This window comes from Podarcis filfolensis, assembly GCF_964270895.1.
Source record: "Podarcis filfolensis genome assembly, chromosome: 17".
NCBI lineage: Eukaryota > Metazoa > Chordata > Lepidosauria > Squamata > Lacertidae > Podarcis > Podarcis filfolensis.
In genome coordinates, this window is record NC_139621.1 from 7573906 (window position 1) to 7593055 (window position 19150).

Here is a 19150-nt window from a genome sequence, read left to right on the forward strand (position 1 = left end):
CCTCAGTACTGGAGTCAAAGCTGTTATGTTGGACTGGAGGAAGACTATGATGAACTTTTATCGATAATAGTATTTGGAGAAGCTCTTTTAGACTTTTTGTGTAGAAGGACAACAAACTTGAGATGCCCAGAATTGAGTATTGGAAAAAGATCGCCTAGCAGAAGGAGGAACAGTTGGACACCATCCTGGAGCGAACATTTCAAATATTTTGAAGAAATATTATATATATAACGTGACAAACCCGATAGTTGGAAGTCCTTTTTATTTGTATTCTTTCCTTTTCCTTATCTATTATTCTTTTATTATCTTTCCATTCCTTTATTATTCTTATATCTTTGTTATTGGTTCTTTTCCTTTTCTGCTCTGTTCTTGCTTCTGTTTTGATTTATTTTCTGGTGTTGTTGTTGTTGCCCTCTGCTTTGGGGTAAAGAGGGAATTGCACGCAGATGAAGGTGATGGATTGTTGGAGAAGGACCCTGTGTGAGAGGATGGGAACGGGAGATCTCCGAGGGTGGGAGGCCAGGGGAAGAAAGGAAAGCTCCCAGGTGAGGACTGTGGGAGCTCACCTTTTCTTTCTTGAACAAAGGTTAAGATATACCTGTGAAAGAGGACTTTGCATCTTCTTTCTTTTAATTTTTGTCTAGATTAGTTTCTTTTTTATTGTATTATGAAAAGTCTTAATAAAATTTCATTAAAGAACAACAATGTATCTTGCTTGTTGAGGTGTTAGTGTGTGTGTGTGTGTGTGTGTGTGTGTGTGTGGAATTGCTCCTCTTTTTTTTGTTTTTGGACATGTTGCATTTATCATGCAGCTGAAGGCAAACTAGCCATTCAGCACTTGGGGCAGAGTTTATCTCAGTCGCAGAAGGCTTGGATGGTGGCATTTGCCAGCGGCCGGGGAAGCGGTGGATTTCTTATCACAGGGCAGAGAAGCAAGGTCTCTTATCTTCAGCAGGCCGAAAGGACAGTATTCTGGGAGATAAGAAAAGTTCAGTGATGCTCTGGCTGCCAGCGCAGCATGAAAGACAGTCTTATGCAGCAAGGAGTCGTGGTGGCTCTGCATAAGGCTGCCTCAGCTATGTGAAGGCAGCATGGGGGGAGGCGAGCAGATCTCACCCGGATGTACAATCCACTTAGAGCAGGGGTCAGCAAACTTTTTCAGCAGGGGGCCGGTCCACTGTCCCCCTTGTGGGGGGCCAGACTATTTTTTTTGGGGGGATGAACGAATTCCTGTGCCCCACAAATAACCCAGAGATGCATTTTAAATAAAAGGACACATTCTACTCATGTAAAAACATGCTGATTCCCGGACTGTCCGCAGGCCAGATTTAGAAGGCAATTGTGCCGGATCCGGCCCCCAGGCCTTAGTTTGCCTACCCATGAACTAGAGGGCCCTCGTTTGCAGAGGGTGGTCCTCTATTATAAAGTGCTGTCAGAGGACGGTCCTCTATCTAGGACACTATCATCTACACAGCAACTGGCAGTAGCTCTCCAAGGTTTCAGGAAGTGAATCCCAGTTCTCCTTGGGCATCTTCATGCAAAGCAAGTGTTCTACTATGGAATTCGGCCCTCCCCTTTAATGTGGGATTATATTAAGGATTATTGCCTATAAATGTAAGGAAACAGTTACACAAGGGTCTGTATTGACTGCAATACCAATGCCTCTGAGGTCTCTCAAGGAGGTATTCATAACACGGAAAGTTCAAACATGTGAATCCCCACCCCCACATCCTTGGTTCAGACCAAGGAAGAGGTTTAACCACGGCTTTTTTTCAGCCAGAACTCGACAGTTCTGGCACATCTCACGTGCACACCATTGCCATTCTAAGAGAACAAAGGAGGTGTTCATGGAAGTGTTTTCTAGAAAAATAACCCTGAGTTTACCTACTTAAAAAGTAAAGGGACTCCTGATCATTAAGTCCAGTCGTGACCGACTCGGGTTGCGGCGCTCATCTCGCTTTATTGGCCGAGGGAGCTGGCGTGCAGCTTCTGGGTCATGTAGCCAGCAGGACTAAGCCGCTTCTGGCGAATCAGAGCAGCGCACGGAAAAGCTGTTTAACTTCCCGCCGGAGCGGTATCTATTTATCTACTTGCACTTTGACGTGCTTTCAAACTGTTAGGTTGGCAGGAGCAGGGACCAAGCAATGGGAGCTCACCCCGTCGCAGGAATTTGAACCGCTGACCTTCTGATCGGCAAGTCCTAGGCTCTGTGGTTTAACCCACAGCACCACCCGCATCTCTTTACCTACTTACTTACCTACTTATTTCTGCCAAACATAGAGTTAAACTGTTTATTTGTCTGGGCTACCAGGTAGACCTTGGAAACATTAAATACAGTGGTACCACGGGTTACAAACATTTCGGGTTACAGATGCCACTAACCCGAAAGTTGTACCTCGGGTTAAGAACTTTGCCCCAGGATGGGAACAGAAATCACGCACTGGCAGCACGGTGGCAGCGGGCGGCCCCATTAGCTAAAGTGGCACTTCAGGTTAAGAATGGTTTCAGGTAAAGAACAGACCTCCGGAACAAATTAAGTACGTAACCAGAGGTCCCACTGTATGTTAAATAAGCAAAGAGTCCTGGGTACCCACAGAAACATTACACCTGAAAGCCTACCTGCTGTATCTTTGCATGATTCACTGTCCTGGGTTTACCTTCTTCCATTCAACCTTCATATGGGGTTGCTGAAGAGATTCATCAGAAAGACCCACCCTTGAAGGAGTCTTCTTGCTTCAGGTCTGCATGGATTTTCTACTCTGACATTTGCTGATTTCCATACCCCTGAATTAGTTGGTCTTTGTGGTCTTTCAATCACACCCCCAAATGCAGGGATGTAGCAGATCTCTCAGGAGAGTGAGCCTCTTGTATCTCTGACTTATTCAGCCTCCTTGTTATCTTTCCTCTGCCTGGGTCAAATAATCTTGCACTTGCAACGAGGAATCCAGGCCAACGGCTCAAAAACCAAGACTCGTCGGTTATCAGAATGCAGCATATGCTTTATTGAAAAGGTCAAAGAAATGGCATTACAAGAAGCAATGGAAGACCCAAAGAAGGATTTTGTTTTGTGGACTTCAAAGCAAAGAGGGCGTGTGAAAAAGACTGAGCTTCTGCAGGCAGTTTCTGAGATTCAGCTCTTCTGAACCAGGCCAACATATCTGTATCAATTTATCTGGTTATCGGTTGTTTTCTATCTCATATTATTCTGGGGTTCAATCAGCCTAATGACAGACGCTACCACAATGCTCCTTCCAATAAGTGAAGCTCTCTTCCAGCCCAAGCCCCCGTAGTCAGAGCCTCTTACCAGCCCAGAGCCACCAACAGCACATGGAGTAGTTCCTGCAACAGGAACAGGCTCACAGCTGGCAGAGAGGATGGGTCTTGAGATGGTGACAATGGAGGAGGGTGGTTGGATCATGATCTCTGCTGATGGAATCTGGTTGATGGGCTGAGGAATAACCCCAGACAGAGAGCCAAGCACTGTTGCGTTTGTGCTTTCTACGACAAGTGCACCAGAACTGTAGCCATAGTCCAATCCACCACCTAGACCATAGCCAAAGCCCAGACCTCTGTAACTGAGACTGGAGCCACAGCCAATGCCTCCTGCAGATCCAAAACCATCAACTGGGCTGGATGCAATGGATGGGACGGCACAGGCTGGACCACAGTAAGCCATTATATGAGTGATGGGGTGAATCTGGAACAAGGGTTGAGAAACAGATACCCATGAGAATCCCACTGAGTGTAATTTGCATTCTTTCTCCCTCGTTGTACCATCTCTGGTGTTTTCAGAGTATCACAAGAGCTTTTCTGTTTCAATAGAGTTTATTTCTATCTGAGGGCCACCTTCCTTTCTGAGCAGTCTTTTGGGGGCCACTTACCAGCTGTGGGCAGAGCCAGCAGGAAAAGAGTGTGGAACATGTAATTTTTACCTTTGTACAGCGGGTGTACAAAGGTTGCAGGTTCGATCCCCATATGGGACAGCTGCATATTCCTGCATTGCAGGGGGTTGGACTAGATGATCCTCAAGGTCCCTTCCAACTCTACAGTTCTATGTTTCTATGAAACACACCCCTCTCTAACCTCCATCTGGGTAAACAAGAGGCAATATCAGATTTCAAGGACCTATTCCAGCCAGGTAAAGGTAAAGGTAAAGGTAAAGGGACCCCTGACCATTAGGTCCTGTCATGGCTGACTCTGGGGATTTGGCGCTCATCTCACTTTATTGGCCGAGGGAGCCGGTGTACAACTTCCGGGTCATGTGGCCAGCATGACTTAGCCGCTTCTGGCGAACCAGAGCAGTGCACAGAAACGCCATTTACCTTACCGCCGGAGCAGTACCTATTTATCTACTTGCACTGGCGTGCTTTTGAACTGTTAGGTTGGCAGGAGCAGGGACCGAGCAACGGGAGCTCACTCCGTTGCGGGGATTCGAACCGCTGACCTTCTGATCGGCAAGTCCTAGGCTCTGTGGTTTAACCCACAGCGCCACCTGCGTCCCTTATTCCAGCCAGACAAATACTCAAACGGTGTTAAACAGGGCTGGTGAGAGAGGTGGTTATGGAGGGCACTTCAATCTCTGACATCTTCAGGAGGTGTAGAGAAAGACTCTTGCTTGACATCCTGGAGAGCAACTATCAGTGCAGACCAACGTTGGGGAGCTGGTGGGCTTCTAGCTCCAGCCAGCATGGCCAATGAATCAGGGCGATGGCAGTTGTAGTGTGGAAGGCTGGTGTAGACAATACTGGACCATTGGTCTGACTCAGTATATGGCAGTCTCCTACGTCCCCATGTTCCATCTCAAAGTACTCTGGATGACACAAGAGCAGGCTGGCTGCTTTTTGATCATCATTTCTCAACTCTATTCCAAGGAGAGCAGGATGATGAGCAGTAGTTACCCCAGGGTTTGCCAATGTGTTGTCCTACAGGTGTTGTTAGTCTCCAGCTCCCATCATTCCTGCTAATAGGCCATGCTGGTTGGGGAAAATGGAAGTTAGAATCCATCAACATTTGGAGGGTTACCACATTGACTACCTCCTGAGTTACTCCAGCTTCCTCAAAAGTTGGGCCCAGGGATAACAGCTGGCTATCCCACTGAGTATCACTGCTGAACAAGGCCTCATTCAGCCCCACTCTTGTCTCCACACACGGAATGAATAGCTAGAGGAGAACATAAGGGCAAGAGAAGAGTCACTCTAGTTCATTAACCCCATTATCAACCGTGACCAGCCTGATGTTTCTGGGAGGCACATGAGGAAGTGAAAACAACAGCCCACTCGCACTATTGCTCCTCAACAACTGGCATTCAGAGACCGTTCTGAACCACACTGCTAAGAGGCTGTCACTTTTGTGAAGCAAGGTTGGCTAACGTGACTCTCCAGAGAAGTTGCTGGACTGCAAGGTCCACCAGCCCCAGCCAGCATGGTATGGTTGGGGCTGGTAGAGTTTTTATTCCAGGTCAATGGTTAGCTGTCCCTGTACTGAAGAACCAGAGATTCTAGGTGAAAATTCTATCTAGAACAGGGGTTGTCAACCTGGTCCCTACTGTCCATTAGTGGGTGTTTAGGTGGGCGGTAGGGCATAAGCTGAATCCTCCTTCCATCAAGCTCTGGTGGGTGGTAAGGAAATTTTACTATCAAGAAAGATACATTAGTGGGCGGTAGGTATAAAAAGGTTGACTACCCCTGATCTAAACCCATATTGAACTGAACTTTCTACTCATCTGTTTCTCTAAGGAGGTGCTGTAGTGGCAATGCGAGAGTCGAATGAAGCTGCTGGAATTTCAGAGAGCTATTATTCTGTCAACATCCCTAGTAGTTAAGACACTACTCCCCCCCCCCGCCCCCGTTTTTCCTTTGCTGTCAAAAATTTCCTTTACATGTGCAGAAATTTACATTACTAAGCAGAAAGAGATTAATCTTTATGCTGTTGTTTTCACAAAGTAATAAGAACAGATTTAAACTGTTATCTTCTATCATTGACTTGCTTCGAATTACGCACCGTTGAGAAAAAAATTAATTAGAAGCACCAACGTGAAAGAGATATAATAAAAGCCCTTCAAAAAGCAATCATCATAATTTGTACAGCTTTTAATGGTTCATAATATCTTTGCAACAGACACTACTTGTTGTAGCAGTAGCTTAATGTTGCTCATTACAAAATGATGAAGCCAACCCAAATAAATATATCATTTCATTTTAAAATTGCTCTGTGTGTGTGTGTGTGTGTGTGAGAGAGAGAGAGAGAGAGAGAGAGAGAGAGAGAAAGTTTATATCTAAAAATAGGGCAGAATTCAATTTTGTCTTCATTTTGATTCACACTTCTTGAATCTCTGTGTAAAATGAAACAGAGCTATCCTTTGAAATTTGCACTTTTCCAAATGTTGTGATGCAATTCTCCAACCAATGTATACAAAAATGCACATATATGGGGAAAATATGCATAAAATACTTATATTTATGAAATTTACAGAAATTTACAAGAATTAGGAGAAGCATTAAAAAGCTTATGAATTTTAATGAGAATTAAATAATAAATAAATCAAAGATTGCAGTGAAAATGTGCCTGGCGTGCTCTGGTCCATGGAGTCACGAAGAGTCGGTCATGACTAAACGACTAAACAACAACAAATTTTACTGACAAAATGAGAAGCTGAGAGAAACTGATATTGACAGATACATCCATCCCTGCTTGTATCCAACTATGGGGCTACTGTGAGCAATATTAATGTTGGATACAGCCCTCTGTTTCAAAATTCTGGATGTTCTGCTCTTCCATATCCTAGGTATGCTGGATCCTTATTACTGAATTATACTGTTTTACTGGTTTCTGTCTTGTAACACTTGTTGTTTTTTCTACTGTCTTACTGGGCAGGGTACAACAAAGTTGCTACCATGCATAAAACAAGGTGCAATTGCACAATGGGACTTCCCCCCCTCTTTTCTGCACCCCCTAAATTTGCTCTGGAGGGTTTGGGAAACCCCAAAGGAGGTTTAGGGGGCATGTGGTTTGTGGGGGAAGTGGGGGAAAGTCCCAACAGGCAAACAGACCTCATTTAGCTCTATGTTGGATCCCACCCATTGCTTTTTATGCTGTACTTTTTGTGTGCGGCTTAGAGATTTTAAAATATTAAGCAGATGAGAAATCTTTTTTTTGGGCAGGAGATATAGAAGTACAGTATAATCAGCTGTAAAGGTAAAGGGACCCCTGACCATTAGGTCCAGTTGTGGCCGACTCTGGGGTTGCGGTGCTCATCTCGCTTTATCAGCCAAGGGAGCCGGCGTACAGCTTCCAGGTCATGTGGCCAGCATGACTAAGCCGCTTCTGGCGAACCAGAGCAGCACACGGAAATGCCGTTTACCTTCCCGCCGGAGCGGTACCTATTTATCTGCTTGCAGTTTGACGTGCTTTCGAACTGCTAGCTGGCAGGAGCGGGGACCGAGAAACGGGAGCTCACACCATCGCAGGGATTCGAACCACCGACCTTCTAATCAACAAGCCTTAGGCTCTATGGTTTAACCCACAGTGCCACCCGCGTCCCTATAATCAGCTGTACCAACAGGCTAAAAAATAGCTTCTATCCGTGGGCTGTTAGGCTGTTGAACAGAAAATAACATAGCGAAATTGACTTGCGAGGTGGTGTGTTGTTCGATAAGAGATTGAGTGGGGGGGGGGGAGGCTCGTTTAATTTCATTGTACACAGGTCGTACAAAGACAATAAATGTATTATTATTATTATTATTAAAATAAATTATCCCACAGTCTTTAAATTTTAACTGCTTTTAAATGTTTTCAGAGTGGTTCTATTTAGCCTCATTTTAACTATTTGAAGTTTGCTACACTGAACCAGCGGCGAAGCAAGCCAATTGGGCGCCTAGGGCGGTGCGTGGGCCCTGCACCCAGGGGTGGGGCCAGCCACCCGCGGGGGCGGGGCCAGCCATCCACTGGGTGGGGCCAGCTGGGGCAGGGTGCTCCGCGGCTCCTCCGAGGAGTCTGCTGCTCCTCCCACTCTGCCACCCTACAGCTGAGGGGGAGGTGGTGGGCGGACTGTTTGGGGCAGCACAGAGCCTGTGGGCGCCCAGGCCACCGCTGCAGGCCCCACGGTGAGTGCCACCCGGCATTTTGTCACCCCCCCAGTGGTGACACCTGGGGTGGACCGCACCCACCACTGCCAGGAGATCCCCCAAACTACTTGCTCCTTCAACGAGAGTGTGACCCCACCCCCCAGCTCGAGCAAGCAGTACTGTCGCTCAGCTGGATGGAAGAACCCCCGGGAAGATTGTTCTTTCAGGGCTCTACCATCACCATCGATCCCCGGCATTGAATGTGTTGGCCTAGTGTGGGGCTCCGAGGAGAGCTTGGCTGTCTGGCTGGTGTACCGGCCACCTAGCGCACCAGCAGCCACCCTGTCAGGCCTATTGGAGGCGGTGGCTGGCTGGGCCTTGGAGTTCCCTAACCTATTGGTATTGGGGGACTTCAACATCCATGCTGATGCCACTCCCTCCTCACAGGCTCTGGACCTGGTGTCTTCCATGGCGACACTAGGGCTCTCCCAGTTTGTTTCGGGCCCCACACATCAAGCAGGCCACACGCTGGATTTGATCTTTGGTGCAGGTATAGATGTGATCATATCTCCTTCGATGAAGGTGCCATGGTCTGATCACTACGCTCTGAAAGCCAGGATTGACTTTCCACCCCCACCCTGCTTAGGTGCCGAGCCGATTTGGGCTCGCCCGCAGAGGCTGATGGACCCCGATAGATTCCGCCAAGCCTTGCGGGACCTTGCTCCCCCTGGCGACTCATTGACTGAGCTTGTTGAGGGCTGGAATATCCAGCTCCTGGCAGCCATCGATGAGATCGCACCGAAGCGCCCTCTGCGACCCCGCAGAAACCGGGCTCCCTGGTTTACCGAGGAGCTCCGGAAAATGAAGCGGGACCTCAGACGGCTAGAGCGAGTATGGCGGGGTGCCCGTGACGGAGCCTCAAGAACATCTTATAGGGCTTTTATGAAAACCTATGAGATGGCGGTGAAGGCTGCTAAGAAGTCTTACTTCTCGGCCTCCATTGCATCCGCTAGCTCTCGCCCGGCGCAATTATTTAGTATAATCAGGTCTTTAACGTCCCTTGAAGGACAGCCAAATTTAAATAACAATTTGACACACGGCTGTGAGGCATTTGCGAGCTTTTTTGCGGAGAAGGTCTTGTTGCTCCGCCATGACCTCCCTGCCAATTTGGATACAATAAAGGAACTGGAGGCCCCTCGACTGTCCTCGGGTCCAGTATTGGACCACTTTGACCGGATATCCCCAGCCGATGTAGACAGACTCCTCCGAGCTGGAAAGCCCACCACCTGTCCTCTCGACCCGTGCCCGTCTTGGCTGATTAGAGCGTGTCCAGACGAGGTGCGGGCCCTCCTGGGGGATATCATCAATTTGTCCCTTGGCACGGGGACATTCCCAGGGGAACTGAAGGAGGCAGTGGTGCGCCCGCTCTTAAAGAAAACATCATTAGATCCTTTAGATCTATCCAATTACCGCCCGGTTTCGAATCTTCCGTTCCTGGGTAAGGTGATTGAGAGAGCGGTTGCTGAACAGCTTGGTGGGTTTCTGGATGAAACATCGGCTCTGGATCCATTCCAGTCTGGCTTCCGCACTGGTCATGGGACCGAGACAGCTCTGGTTGCCCTAACAGATGATCTTCGTAGACAGCTGGATCGAGGCGGGTCGGGGCTGCTGATTCTTCTAGATCTGTCAGCAGCTTTCGACATGGTCGATCATGAACTTCTGGACCACCGCCTTGCCGACGTGGGGATCCAGGGCACAGTCCTTCAATGGCTGCGCTCGTTTCTCTCTGGTCGGGGACAGAGGGTGGCGCTTGGGGGGGAATTGTCATCGCGCCACTCCTTGGTGTGTGGAGTACCTCAGGGTGCGATACTCTCCCCAATGCTTTTCAACATCTTTATGCGCCCCCTCGCCCAGCTTGTCCGGAGTTTTGGGCTGGGTTGCCATCAGTATGCCGATGACACCCAACTCTATCTGTTGATGGATGGCCATCCTGACTCGGCCCCAGACACACTGACCAGATGTCTGGAAGCTGTGGCTGGATGGTTACGTGGGAGCCGGTTGAAGCTAAATCCTTCGAAGACAGAGGTCCTGTGGCTGGGACGGGACGATATGGGATTGGGGGGGCAACTCCCATCTCTTGCGGGGGCGCAGTTAGTGCCAGCACCGTCCGTTAAGAGTTTGGGTGTAATCTTCGACACCTCCCTTTCCATGGAGGCGCAGATTGCAGCTATAACAAAGGCGGCATTTTTCCATCTCCGCCAAGCTAAGCAGTTGGCTCCTTACCTCTCTCGCCCTGACCTAGCCACTGTGATCCACGCGACGGTCACCTCCAGACTGGATTATTGTAACTCGCTCTACGTGGGGCTGCCCTTAAGACTGACCCAGAAACTCCAGCGGGTGCAGAATGCTGCAGCGAGACTCCTTACGGGGTCTTCGCTACGAGATCACATTCATCCGGTGCTATATCAACTGCACTGGCTCCCGGTGGAGTACAGGATCAGGTTTAAGGTGCTGGTTTTAACCTTTAAAGCCCTATACGGCCTTGGACCCTCGTACCTACGGGACCGCCTCTCCTGGTATGCCCCACAGAGAAACTTACGGTCTTCAAATAAAAATATCTTGAAGGTCCCAGGCCACAGAGAAGTTAGGCTGGCCTCAACTAGAGCCAGGGCTTTTTCGGCTGTGGCTCCGACCTGGTGGAACACTCTGTCACAAGAGACTAGGGCCCTGCAGGACTTGACATCTTTCCGCAGGGCCTGCAAGACAGAGCTGTTCCGCCAGGCCTTTGGCCAGGGCACAGCCTGACTCCCTCCCTCGGCAATCTTCGCAGAGCTCTGGCCCAATAGTGGCCAGTGGCTTGAACTTAATTAATTTTATAATGAATGATTTTAGAGCGTTGTTTGTGTTGTACTTTTGTATTGTTTTATTGTTGTTAGCCGCCCTGAGCCCAGCTTCGGCTGGGGAGGGCGGGATATAAATAAAATTTATTATTATTATTATTATTATTATTCACAGCATCTCAGTCTTGTCTGGATTTATTTTTATTTTATTATCCCTCATCCAGTCCATTCTTATGGCCAAGCACTGATTCAGCATATCTACTGCACCACCTAGAGAAGATGGAAAGGAGAAATAGCACTGGGTGCTGTCAGATGCCGATGACAATGCCCTCAAAAACTCTATTCAGTACAGTGGTACTTTGGGTTACAGATGCTTCAGGTTACAGACGCTTCAGGTTACAGACTTCACTAACCCAGAAATAGTACCTCGGGTTAAGAACTTTGCTTCAGGATGAGAAATTGTGCTCCGGTGGCGCGGCGGCAGCAGGAGACCCCATAAGCTAAAGTGGTGCCTCAGGTTGAGAACGGACCTCCAGAATGAATTAAGTTCTTAACCCGAGGTACCACTGTATAGACATTCAACCACTTGTTTCACAGACTAAAAGGTAAAGGTAAAGGGACCCCTGACCATTAGGTCCAGTCGTGACCGACTCTGGGGTTGCAACGCTCATCTTGCTTTATTGGCCGAGGGAGCTGGCGTACAGCTTCCGGGTCATGTGGCCAGCATGACTAAGCCGCTTCTGGCGAACCAGAGCAGTGCACAGAAACGCCATTTACCTTCCCGCCGGAGTGGTACCTATTTATCTACTTGCACTTTGACGTGCTTTCGAACTGCTAGGTTGGCAGGAGCAGGGACCGAGCAACAGGAGCTCACCCCATCGCGGGGATTCGAACCGCCAACCTTCTGATCAGCAAGCCCTAGGCTCTGTGGTTTAACCCACAGTGCCACCCACGTCCCTTGTTTCACAGACTACACTGGACCAAAAACCAGTGAACTATATCCCCAACATGTTTATTAGGCTCACTTAAGGGTGATTTACAATTTTGTACCATAATAAAATTCAGTCAGTCTACATGAGCCTTGTCAAGACTTGGCTAATGCCTTGCCAAAAGTTAGCAATGTAAGAGCATAAGAACAATCCTGCTGGATCAGGCCCCAAAGGCTCATCTGGCCCATCACCCCCTTCTCATAGTGTCCAGCCAGGTGCTGGGAATCCTGCAAACACGACAGAAGCAGAACAGCACCCTCTCCTTTTGCAGCCTTCAGAGGCTACTTTCCCACAGGGAAATCAGAACACAGCCAACATGGCTAGGAGCCGTGGTGGACCACATGGACAAACAACATCTCAAATGCTGTGGCCAAATTCAGATTTACTTACAAATACATGTAACTTATTTTTGTTTCATTATCATTGCCTCTCGTCCCCTGAACCGGACGTTCTACTATTTCTGTATGGTTTCGACAAAGTTTCTTTGTGTTGTTACGATTTATTTGCTTTTTTAAACAATTTATCTGACCTCTCGTACCCGTAGGAAGATCGTGATTACTTCTTTCCCCCAACTTCTCTTGTTTGACCTCCCCAGCTATTTGTTCCCTGCAAATTCTCCTTGCTTTATATTTTATCTGTAAAGGTAAAGGGACCCCTGACCGTTAGGTCCGGTCGTGGCCGACTCTGGAGTTGTGGCACTCATCTCACTTTACTGGCCGAGGTCATGTGGCCAGCATGACTAAGCCGCTTCTGGCGAACCAGAGCAGCGCATGGAAACGCCATTTACCTTCTTGCTGGAGCGGTACCTATTTATCTACTTGCACTTTGATGTGCTTTCGAACTGCTGGGTTGGCAGGAGCAGGGACCGAGCAACGGGAGCTCACCCCATCGCAGGGATTCGAAATGCCGACCTTCTGATAGGCAAGTCCTAGGCTCTGTGGTTTAACCCACAGCGCCGCCCATGTCCCATTTTATCTGTATCCATATTTAAAAATCAACAAAAGTTAAAACTGTAAATGGGGGTGAAAGACCCATGCAGTGTGAATAAGTACTCTCTGTCCTGAATCTTTTAACCTTCAACTTCAACGGGATGGCCCTGAGTTCAAGCGTTATGAAAGGGGGGGGGACACCTCCACTTCCTCCGCACCAAGCAGTACCTCCGTCAATGTGCAGCTCCAAAAGGCCAGGTAAACACTGAACACAATTCCGCACTTGCCATGCTGATAACAAAGAAAAGGTTATCTCTGACTAGCTAGCGTTATCAATAGCAGTCATCCCGCCCCCCCGCCCCCCCAAAACCCTGCCCAGTGTCCAATAAAGGTCTACATCCCTCCCTGATGATAATTGGGTAGATAACCTTGAAGGACATCCTCAGTCACTCATGATGGTATAAAGAGGAGCAAGGCACATTGAGAGCAGGCAAGAAGGCAGATAGGAATTGCGCAACGCCCAGCATCTCTCGACCATCCTGCCTGAGTCCAGCCATGCCCAAGATCCTTCTGGCTCTGGTACTCGGGGTGCTGCTATCTGAGTTGAGGCTGCCAAGTGAGGCCAGGACACCACCCTATGGTGTCAAACTGTGTGGCAGGGAGTTCATCCGCGCAGTCATCTTCACTTGTGGAGGATCTCGCTGGAGACGGGCAGGTGGGTGCTTGGAGAGCTGGGGACTGTTGACCGGAGGGGTGGGTGGGAGAGAGGAGGAACGGGCTTCATCTAGCCAGGACCAGTCCTAACATTGGGCAAGAGTGACGCAGCTGGTTTTCAGAGGTCCAGCAAATTGTTAGTCGTTTGATTTTACTACAGTGGTACCTCAGGTTACAGACGCTTCAGGTTACAGACTCCGTTAACCCAGAAATAGTACCTCGGGTTAAGAACTTTGCTTCAGGATGAGAACAGAAATTGTGCTCCAGTGGCGCGGTGGCAGCAGGAGGCCCCAAAGTGGTACCTCAGGTTAAGAACAGTTTCAGGTTAAGAATGGACGTCCAGAACGAATTAAGTTCTTAACCCGAGGTACCACTGTATTGTTATAGTTTTATAGTTTTTCAAAGGGATGTGGGTGGCACTGTGGTCTAAACCACAGGGCTTGCTGATCAGAAGGTCAGCGGTTCGAATCCCTGCTACGGGGTGAGCACCTGTTGCTTTATCCAAGCTCTGGCCAAACTAGCAGTTCAAAAGCATGCCAGTGCAAGTAGATAAATAGGTACCGCTGCGACGGGAAGGTAAATGGCGTTTCTGTGCGCTCTGGTTTCTGTCACAGTGTCCCGTTGCGCCAGAAGCAGTTTAGTCATGCTGCCACATGACCCGGAAAGCTGTCTGTGGACAAACACTGGCTCCCTCGGCCTGAAAGCCAGATGAGCGCCACAACCCCATAGTCGCCTTTGACTAGACTTAACCATCCAGGGGTCCTTTACCTTTTTTTGCCTTTTACTGCCAGAGAGTGAGGCAAGGGACTCGGGTGACAAAATAACTTGGCTACTATGCAGTTTGCCTGGATGCACCATTTGTTTATTTATTGTATTGCATTTATATCCTGCTTTTTCCTCTAAGGAGCAAAGTGTGGCATACACAGTTCTCCTCATTTAATCCCCATAACACTGTGAGGTAGGTTAGGCTGAGAGGCAATGACTGGCCCAAAGTAACCCCAGTTAGCACCATGGCCAAGTGCAGTTTTGAACCCTGGTCTCCCAGGTTCTAGTCCAATGCTCTAACCACTAAACCACACTAGCTAAAGGCAGGTCCTGGTTGGGGACCCCTGGCTCAAGGCTGTGGGTGGTGGTGAGCTGTGCACAGTCCCAGCACAGATGCTACCGATGAGATTCTGATAAACAGAAGCTTTGCATGGAATTTGCCCTCCTAATTATGCTCAGAAATGATCTTCTGTGAATTATGACATTGAATACATGCGTGCATGAATGTCCAATATGTATTTGACATTTGGCACCAGTATTTGATATCCAACGGTTTTTCAGTAGCAGTAGTACATGTTTTATATGCCCTATAAGATATTGAGCGACAGAATAATTTGGCCACAATAAGGAAATTTTGTCCATGGCATGATTAGTTTCCACCTAGTCATTTGACACTTCGGCACCCAATTTGCAAAATTTAACAATTCCAAAATACAGATGCACTTTCACTTTCACAAGATTGAATATACTGCCTTCGGCTGTATTTGAGGGTCGATTTCAAAAAATTCCACTGGAAAAACGATTACCGTACTTTTCTGTGTATAAGACTAGGGGTTTTTTTTAACTAAAAAATAATGTTTTAAAAAAGGGGGGTCGCCTTATACATGGGAAATCTCCCCCCATTTTCTTAATTTTTAGTCCCCTAATATAGGGGGTGTCTTATACACAGGGGCGACTTATACATGTAAAAATACAGTATGTCCCTGTGGAGGTGGCAGTATGGAGTCAGTGGCTCATGTGCTTCTGGCTTGCACTCTTTATGAAGATTTGAGGAGTGAGGTTATCACCCCTCTATTATTGTCCATGCCGGGTTGCTCGCCGTGTCCTTTCTTTTAGCAGATCAAGATGATCAGGTGACAGCAAAAACTGCAAGGTGTTTAGTGGAGGCACTTAGAATAAAATCTATTATTTGATTATTGACATAAACCCCCAAAATATATTTTCTATAGCTAAGTTTTTACCTCTATCTTCAGTACATTTTATTTTATTTTATTGCTATGGTTAGTGGCTGATGCAAATAAATATTCTTCTGATTCTGATTCTGTTTTATATGATGCCTGACCTGTATTAGCATAAAGTTTTTACTAACGTCATTCATTCATTCAGCCACTCAGAAAGCATCCTCTTGAACAGGTAAAAAAAAAAAGACAGTCAAATTTAAATCATTACTGCCAATTCATTTATTTGCTTGCCATATTTATAGGCATCTTTGTTTAGATGACTGTCCCCCAGCCTCCTTTGTTGCTGGTTTCTTATTCTGAAATTTGAACTCTAGCTGAAAATTGACAGTTACATTGCAAAGTTTGAAAATTTGCTAGAATTGGAATTTGCTGAATGTTTTGCTTCAGCTCTGCTGTCCCCCATCCATCCCTTTCTTTCATATAATATATTGGATTGTTAACAGGGGCGTTGCTGGGTCCTTAAACGACTGTGGGATTTGTACCACAGGAGGCAGCGATGTCTCCCAACCGGGATGACTTTAAAAGAAGCTTAGACAAATTCTGGAGGTTGGTGGGACATGGGTGGCGTTGTGGTCTAAACCATTGAGCCTCTTGGACTTGCTGTTTGGAAGGTTGGTGGTTCGAATCCCTGCAACGGGGTGAGCTCCTGTTGCTCTGTCCCAGCTCCTGCCAGCCTAGCAGTTCGAAAGCACGCCAGTGCATGTAGATAAATAGGTACTGCCAGTGCTTAGTTTCCCTAAAAAAATGTTTGGGATACTCTCATTTTGACTCAAGAAAATCACCATTTTTCTAGTTCAAATCGGGGGAAATAAATACAGTAAATGGACAAAAGTACAAAGATTCACAAAATGTTTAGGGGTATGCGTACCCCCAGAAAAAAGCACTGGGTACTGCTGTGGCGAGAAGATAAATGGTGTTTCTGTGCACTCTGCTTTCCGTCATGGTCCTCCGTGCGCCAGTAGCGGTTTAGTCCTGCTGGCCACATGACCCAGAAAGCTGTCTGTGGACAAACGCCAGCTCCCTCAGCCTGAAAGCGAGATGAGCGCCACAACCCCATAGACGCCTTTGACTGGACTTAACCATCCAGGGGTCCTTTACCTTTTTTACCTCTTATGTTCTCATGACTCAAGGTGCAGGTTCATGCCATGACACAAATTTGCATAATATTTGCTTACAGGTGCAAATTTAGGCTGACTTTCAGAAAATACCCCTGGTAGGGATGGCATGATTTTGAACCCTGACCTCTCTTCCTGTTTGCTGAGCCACATGCATTGTGCCTGCTCCCCCCAATTTTCCATATTGGCTTCTCGTTGCAGGAAATGTCGGTGCCCTCCCTGGAGGAGATTCTGCAGAAGCCTTTGCTGCAACTTCCTCATCCAATGAATGGGTCCCGATCCACGCCCCGCCGAAAGATCCGTCTGAATATTATGGGAGCTGGCATGGCCAGCAGAGCCACAGTCCCTCGGAAGAAACCTGGGGCTTTGACCGTGGAGCCCGAGATGTTTTGGCAGGACTGAGCAACGCTTGCTGCAAGTGGGGCTGTAGCAAGAGTGAAATCAGCTCCCTGTGCTAAAGGGCGGCGTGCGAGGTTGAGTGTGCGTGTGGGTGTTTGACAAAAAGGGAATTCAAATATTCAAATATTTGTAAACTTGAAGCTCAGGCCATCAGACACAAAAATGTGCACACCGCTGACCATAAATATCTCTATTAAAGCTCCACCCCTTTCACCAAGCTAGGAAAACGTGCCCAAGAATTATAATTCCCAGCATCCTATGAGACAAAGTCTAAATCACTAAGCCTCTTGGGCTTGCCAATCAGAAGGTCGGCAGTTCGAATCCCCATGAGCTCCCGTTCCTCTGTCCCAGCTTCTGCCAACCAAGCAGTTCGAAAGCACACCAGTGCAAGTAGATAAATAGGTAACGCTGTGGTGGGAAGGTAAACGGCGTTTCTGTGCACTCTGGTTTCCATCACCATGTTCCGTTGCGCCAGAAGCTGTTTAGTCATCCTGGCCACAGGACCCGGAAAACTGTCTGTGGACTAACACCAGCTCCCTTGGCCTGAAAGCGAGATGAGCACCGCAACCCCATAGTTGCCTTTGACTGGACTTAACCGTCCAGGGGTCCTTTACCTTTACCTACCCCACACTGGCATACTGCCAGACAGCTCTCCTAAGTGGCTGACTACACAATTTGAGTGGGATTTAATGATTCTGGCAAGTCCCAATTAATTGACAAATTCCCACTCTACCATTACTTCCCTTACGCTGCTCCTCTCCTACAGCTGCTGTTGATAAACCTGAAGTTTGTGTTCCTACAGCCATTACTGCAATAGGAAACCAAATGTACCTGCAGTCACAGTAGAACAAGGAACCCTCCCAAGTGGTGCAGCGAAACGCTCACGAGGAATGTGTCATGCCCTGGTCTCTTGACGGGTGTGTGTGTGTGTGTGTGTGTCAGTGTCCGTCGCACGTTTTATCTTACGAATGTGCAGCTGAGTTTTGATTTGAGTAGGATGGCATTGCAAGCAACAGTCTTTGCCCTGCTGCTGCTTCTCTGTTCATCAGTTCCTTCTTCCTGGAGAAAGACAGTGTTTGTTCTCTTTTAAGATTGCACATTACGTGAAAGCTGAAATAAAAAGCTGAAATGAAACAAAACAGAGAGATGAACTTTGTTGACATGGAGACGTGGGTGGCACTGTGGGTAAAACCACAGTGCCTAGGACTTGCCGATCGTATGGTCGGTGGTTCGAATCCCCGCGGCGGGGTGAGCTCCTGTCCTTCGGTCCCAGCTCCTGCCCACCTAGCAGTTCGAAAGCACCCTTAAAAGTGCAAGTAGATAAATAGGTACCGCTTTATAGCGGGAAGGTAAACAGCGTTCCGTGTGCTGCGCTGGTGCAGGCTCGCCAGAGCAGCGATGTCACACTGGCCATGTGACCCGGAAGTGTCTGCGGACGGTGCTGGCTCCCGGCCTCTAGAGTGAGATGAGCGCACAACCCTAGAGTCTGTCAAGACTGGCCCGTACGGGCAGGGGTACCTTTACCTTTAAGATTGCACATTATGTGAAAGCTGAAATAAAAAGCTGAAATGAAACAAAACAGAGAGATGAACTTTGTTGACATGGAGGGTAACAAGAAGGCCCTTCAAGGTGGATATAATAATAATAATAATAATAATAATAATAATAATAATAATAATATCAATGTTGATGACATAAGCAGGCCTAAAATTAGAAATGCCACAGCAAGTTTGCCTAAAGTATGTTTTAAACCAATTGGTGGTGCCATCAAAGCAAAATTTCAGAGAAGCCAATGGCCTCCACTAAGCAGAATGGGCAAGAGGGCCCTCAAACACAGGAAGGCTAGCTTACCACCATTGTGACATATATCACAACCCAAAGAGTCCCCCCCGCCATTAAATCCAGAATCTAAAATGACCAAGGTGCTCCACTGTCCACCCTACGAGAAGTGCCTGAAGAATTCTGAGCAGATTCTGAAGAGTTTCGATAAGACCAACGAAATCTCTCAAGGTGGTTCTTGCATCTGCACATACTTCCAGTCTGTCCAAAGTTTCATTAAAGCCCTGGGTATTGAAATTGGCATTCCTCGTTCAAC

General features: G+C 47.7%; 1 protein-coding gene across 2 annotated transcripts in view; it reads left to right on the forward strand.

The window, feature by feature from the left end:
• Nucleotides 1-13307: 13307 nt before the first annotated feature.
• Nucleotides 13308-19150, forward strand: part of RLN3 (relaxin 3) — a 115574-nt gene continuing 109731 nt past the window's right edge. For both annotated transcript variants that reach the window (XM_083594175.1, XM_083594176.1), the window contains exons 1-2: nucleotides 13308-13536; nucleotides 16858-17362. In XM_083594175.1, coding sequence (XP_083450301.1) covers nucleotides 13377-13536; nucleotides 16858-17114 — 417 coding nt within the window. In that variant the 5' untranslated portion in view covers nucleotides 13308-13376 and the 3' untranslated portion in view covers nucleotides 17115-17362. The remainder of the gene's footprint in view (nucleotides 13537-16857; nucleotides 17363-19150) is intronic.